At 39.8% G+C, this 6,200-nt stretch overlaps 1 protein-coding gene across 2 annotated transcripts in view; it reads left to right on the forward strand.

Moving 5' to 3' along the window:
• LOC111334291 (dedicator of cytokinesis protein 1) overlaps positions 1-6,200 on the forward strand; it is a 64,777-nt gene that overhangs the window by 46,258 nt on the left and 12,319 nt on the right. For both annotated transcript variants that reach the window (XM_022939986.2, XM_088751445.1), the window contains 4 exons: positions 4,135-4,193; positions 4,521-4,592; positions 5,225-5,301; positions 5,563-5,648. In XM_022939986.2, coding sequence (XP_022795721.2) covers positions 4,135-4,193; positions 4,521-4,592; positions 5,225-5,301; positions 5,563-5,648 — 294 coding nt within the window. The remainder of the gene's footprint in view (positions 1-4,134; positions 4,194-4,520; positions 4,593-5,224; positions 5,302-5,562; positions 5,649-6,200) is intronic.

The following is a 6,200-nucleotide window of genomic DNA, read 5'->3' on the forward strand; positions in this document are numbered from 1 at the left end:
TACAAACCATCAACACAAACCTAACCTTGTAAGAACGTGTTTAACATGTGGTTTAAAGCATATTGGTCGTTAAATGATAGAAATACATGTTGTTCAGGGTTTAGAGTTCAGTCTGCTCACATGTTGTGTTAAAATCGGTTATTGATATACCAGCAAAGATACAGCCAATCAAACAGCAAAGGAGAGTGATAACCGCGGCGGAGTACACCTTTACTCGATTTTGCTCTTCCAAGTAAAAACAGGAGTAGATACAAAAATAGAAAGTAAACATGAGAAATGGAAATATGGAGAACACGTCGAAGACTTGAACCATAAGTCTCGCAGAATCCTTTGGTGCACAGTCGCCAAAGTAAAACTTCGCAATCGTTGCCTGAGGGAAAGCTTCAACCAAGGTCTTGGCCCAACTCATCCGCAGATCGATAATAACAGACTTTTCGTCTTCGCTGTCGTCGCCACTTCTGAGAAGTTTCAGTCTCTGATAGTAGAAAAAAACGCGTAGAATTGTCATGGGGAGTGTAATGGTCCAGAGCACCCCAAGAACCCAAGCAACACTCTTCTTAGGATTGTTAGAAATGTCTCCTTTCGCATAGTTTGAAACCATAAAAAAGTCGACAAGCCTGTCTACTATTTCGTAGGCCGCCAAGATGATTTGCCAGAATTCACACATGGAGTTCTGACCGATTCAGGCACACTGTACTCGTCTTTTTTCGTCGTAATGAACGCGACTTAAGGTGCTGCCGCTGCTGCTTAGTTTTTTCCGTTATCGATCGAAGACACTAAGCAATTTGATATCATCATGATAGATTAAATTCAGACTGAAGTAGGCAGGTATGGATGCTAAGCAACCATGAAATGTTATTGTCGAATTGGATATGATTGATTTCCATAAGTCGCAGGAGCTTTGGCTATAGTTTACTTAACCATTAGTGTGAATGTGACATTTGACCAGAAATCGAAATATAAATTAGGAAATTCCGAACAGGAGTGGTCTGTGCACTAATGCGATTTGACCTCTGAATTGATGTATGAAAAACTATTTCGACTCGTTCATGCGCAGTAAATTTGTGGGACCTTCTTTGAAAGAAAAAAAAAATCCCAAAACCAGCTCATGAGTTTTTAATTTAATCTTGAGTACTCTACACTAAACAACGGTCTATTGGAGAAGATGACAGCGTGAATTAATGAATTAAAAGAGCGAGAGGTCGTAGTTTTAGCCTTTTAGTGAAATGAAAGATTCTTAAATTACAATCGGTCACAGCTGAGTTCTTTTGAAGCGGTTTTCTGTGCAAAGAACTCTAAGTTCACGATTAATGAAGGCGTTGAAGCTTCCTGAGAATTCTTGGCTTCCCCTTTCCGTTCTTTATTCGAAAATTTTCGTTGGTTCTGGATTTTGAAACACTATATGTTGCGACATAATGTATATATTTTCAGTCTGGTTGAGGCGCCAGTGACGCAGGAATGTCTATAGTTAGAACTAACCCTTCGCTCCAGTAAACAAGAAAAACTTTTGAAAATTTCGCAACTTTTTAGGAAACTAACCTACCAATTGCTTTTCTGTGTCTATTGCACGAGCTTTGACAAGCAATTTTCTAACCCTCGCTGTGAATGTGACATTTTCCCAGAAATCGAAATATAAATTGGGAAATTCCGAACATGAGTGGTCTTTGCACTAATACGATTTGTTTTGAATTCGCCTGAATTCATGTCTGAAAAAATTATTTCTACTTGTTAATACGCTTCAATTAAATTTCTGGGACCTTGTTCCAAGAAAAACATCTTAGACTTAAAACCAGCCTAGCAGCTTTCTTTCTCTCTTCCTTACTTAATCTTGCGTACTTGACGCTAAACATTCTTCCCTGTTATAAATTCCCTTAGGCTACTGATTTAGTGCTGTACCCTAGACTGATTAGACTAATCACTGATTTGTGATTAGAGTGCTGTTTAAGGTTTTAGGTCTATGATCAAACTACCAAGTCAAAAAGTCAAGTTTCTTAAATTTATACACTCTAGTATACGACTACAAAACTCGCTTCTCAGGATTTTTGGGCAGTGTCGTTCGTACTGCTGCATGTTTATTATTGTGGTGTGCAGAGGTTGTCGAAGGCTATGATCGATTTGTATGCGAAATAAGCTCCCACTACGGATGGTATCAGTGTGATGATAGTAAGCGCCCACGGTGGATTCGGTATATCATCAGAATCAAATCTTTGAAAGCCATGAAAGTAGTAGTAATTGAATAATTAACAATTATTCCACGAGCGCGCGTTGGATATGAGATGATAGATAGCCAAGGAGGCCTCGTAGCGCCGAGTTGGCTATAATCATCTCATATCCAACAAGCGCGAGTGGAATAATTGTTTTATTAAAAACGTTAAATTAACTTATTAAATTATATTAAATTTTTAGCTCCCTTTTAATTTTAAGCTGACACATACGCTTACCATATTTATAGATTATGGTATATTGGCTGATATACCATAATGGCTAAGCCAATAAAAAGTCTTGAATTGCATTATCCAATGATCTAGTTTTTGATAAATGGAAATTATACGTAATGAACGGAAGCAGAGAGAAGATACCAAAGGCTATACCCCAGATCTTCAAGTCATTCGCTGTCGAACAGTCGCCAAAGTAGAAGTGAGCAATTATCGTTTGAGGGAGAGCCTTTGACCACACTTTCCCCAACGTCATTCAAATCTTCATGGTTCTGTCGGTTCTGCCTTTACTACAGTCGCCTTGGAAGCATAATGTAACGATTTTGTATCCAGGTATTGCAACAAGGAATATAGTGATGATAACTCCAATTACCAGGAAGGCAATAAGAGCCGAGAAGACACCCTCTCTGACGCCCTCTACCAGCAACACGGAATAGAGGAAGGCAATAAGAGCCAAGAAGACACCCTCTCTGACGCCCTCTACCAGCAACACGGATTAGAGGAAGGCAATAAGAGCCGAGAAGACACCCTCTCTGACGCCCTCTACCAGCAACACGGAATAGAGGAAGGCAATAAGAGCCGAGAAGACACCCTCTCTGACGCCCTCTACCAGCAACACGGATTAGAGGAAGGCAATAAGAGCCAAGGAGACACCCTCTCTGAAGTCGTTGGATATCTTTCCTTCTTCATACTTGATAACAATGGAGCCATCGACCGCCCTGTCAGCTATTTCGACAATTATGAAAAAGCCATAGACCAGTGAACTTAGAAAATCGCTTTCGGTAGAACCCATTGTGTACGGTTTCTCTTGAGTGTTTTGCGCATCAAAAAATTTTCGGTGTGTGTTCAGTTGTCTTGGATTTGGATTTTAGGATGAAAATGATACAAAGCTGTGCATATGACAAAGTTGCGTCGGGTGTTTTTTACAGATTGAAAGGAGAGTCACCGATTGGCTGTGCCTTATTATGACTATCATTTTTGATTGTCATAGTTTGACAAAATATGACAGTGACCTTTTAAAGTCAAAAACAGTTTAATCTAAATTACTATCACATTTTTGGAGAAACTGAACCTGTAGCCATTTCCGGGAAACGTTTCTTGATGCGACGTGACTGCAATTGCGAATTAGTACCTTAGTTACCTACAGACTGTTCATGAAACGTTAACCAACTTCGGATTGATGGGAGTGGGTTGGGGATAATGTATATCTAAGGATCTTTTTTAACAGGAGAGAGTGTTAGTATCTCCATAAAACGCACCGTGGAAAGTTTTATCGTAAGCTAAATTGACCTCTACAGCTGCATCCATGATCTATGATCACTTGTGCCAAAGCGAACATCCGAAGTCAAAATGATTCCAAAAAAACCGCTATCGACATCGCTGATCCTAGAAGTATGCAGAACGCTCCACTCATATGAACACAGTACATCCTCTAACTCACCAGTGTGTCTCCTGTAGCTCAGTGGAAGAGCGTTAAGCTGCAAAATTCGCCTCCGTCTTAAGTTTAATTCTTCTCGTAGGGGAACCAGGTGTTTTCTCTTGTGTGCAGGCTTCGACAAAAAGAGTAAAATCTCCTCAATTAACTTTTATGTCTCGTGGACGTAGATTTAACGCGACGAATAGAAACGTCTATTTATGTGAGCTTGAAATCAATAACGTTTCTGAAACTCTGATCTCTTCAATTGTTTGTATCTTTTAGATATGCAGACATGCGCATGATTATTGGAATGAAGATCAGCGACATGTGGCACCTGTTAGGTGAGAATTGATCTAAATTTGACATGTAAAATGTCCACATAGCTGTTCTTTAATCAAACAGTAATTGAGTTCAATATGAGGCTCTTTTATTCCGGAAATATTTCATCTGTAAACAGCTTTACGGAGTAGTTGCATATTAGCAACCAGCTTTACGCAAGTTGTCTTAACAAGGTAGGGAACTTGTCTCGGCCCAAATTGCAAAAGTAGAAATGTTTTTGGGTTAGATGACAAAATGAATCTTGGGTGATCCAGTATTAGTGACAAATTTTGATATAGAATTTAAATTCATATATACACATGATAACGTTTCGGTGTTCTACTTTGTAGGTAATCACAAAACGTCCTTCATTCCTGGATTAGTGGGACCGTTTCTGGAGATGACACTTATTCCTCACACAGGTAAGGCCTGTTGACATGAACACCCTGAGAAAAAGTGATCTTACTCGTCGTGGCTCCTGATAATTGATGTTCCTTACAGAGCAGACGTTTTGTAACAACGTAAAATTAATTATATGTTACCCTTTGTTATTACTGATTGGACAAAATAGCTTGGAAACTCTGTGGCTGTTTCAAAAGATAGCTCCTGGTTACGTTGAACTTAGCTAGCTTGTTTCTGCGATTTCTTCGGTCTTGGTTCCATAGAATTGTTTCGAGGAGCAACTGTTCGCCAGTTACTCTAGCCATCAATTGTCAAGTAAAGATGTGAAGGAAAGCTCGCTTTGACAAGGGTTCTTATCAAGTGCTTTGACTAGAAAATAGTTTCCTTGACTATTTTCTGATGACAGGTTCTCTAAAAAATAATTAAAGAGACATTCGGGATTTTAAAAGAAAAATATTTCTACGTACTAGGACAGCTCGTCGAAGAAGACTTCCTGGTGTCAATGCGGCCTTTCACTCTTCTGCTCAAAACGCTCCTTTGTTTTCGTGGTCTTTTCCTCCTATTAAGAACTGGAACTGATATTCTTTCGGCTACGTGCCTCGCAAAAGAGAGACAATTCTTACCATTCGGTATAATTGCAATTGTTTTTCAGAGCTGCGACGAGCCACAATTCCCATCTTTTTTGACATGATTCAGTGCGAGTACGCCACCAAAGGAAACTTCATGTCAGTAAGTTCACTTTTATATGGATTGGCTTTGCGGGGCTTTCAATAAATTTTCCCCCAAGGGGCTGCCAATGGTACAGGCTGTTCCGTAAGGCGAAACCCAAATACAAGAGCCTGCTCGCAAGCTCAACAGACAGTGGTAAACCGCCAGTAACCATCTTTTATTGAAACCCTTGGCTGTGTATTCTTACACTTATGGAATGTATGCCAAACTTGTTATGAGAAACGTGAATACCATTTGATTGGTTTTGATTGCTTTCGAAAGGTTGAAAGTGAAATGATCGGCAAATTGGACGTGCTCGTTGAAGGTGGTAAAGGGGACACGCAGTATAAGGAGCTGTTTTACGAGATGTAAGCTGAGTGCTTCATAGTCGACATTATTGATTTAGATGTAGTGAATAGTTAGTTTGTCACTTCCGATGCTCATCAATTGAAAGCATCCAATCCAGTTGCCCCATGTAGAGATGTGGCAGGATTATTAGTGTCCAGGACCCCGTATTCATAATTCCATGATTGAGTCCGACCCAGATACTTGGAAAGTGTTCTTGTGAAACTTGCTTTACCTTCACTGGGTCTATGTCTTCTTAGGAGTATAACTGAGCGCCAAAAACTTGTCAGTTACTTGAGAGTACTATACGGTAATCTTCAATGGACTAGCCATTCTTAAAATTGCTTCGTTTTCCAGACACCAGGATAAACCCCGCTGGTGTGACACACTTGGCCCGAGTACGTTCTCTTACTTCATAAATTTCGCATGGTTCGCACTTTATTGAAATGGTTGGGAAAGGATTTGCCCAAATTCTGTCCCTACAACTAACAAAATTAGTTCAGATTTGAGAGAGAGTTGTATTCACTGGATTGTTTGGCTTAGTGCAAACTGATTGATATTAGTGATGTCTAAGG

The sequence above is a fragment of the Stylophora pistillata genome, chromosome 1 (genome assembly GCF_964205215.1).
Source record: "Stylophora pistillata chromosome 1, jaStyPist1.2, whole genome shotgun sequence".
In the NCBI taxonomy this organism is placed as follows: Eukaryota; Metazoa; Cnidaria; class Anthozoa; order Scleractinia; family Pocilloporidae; genus Stylophora; species Stylophora pistillata.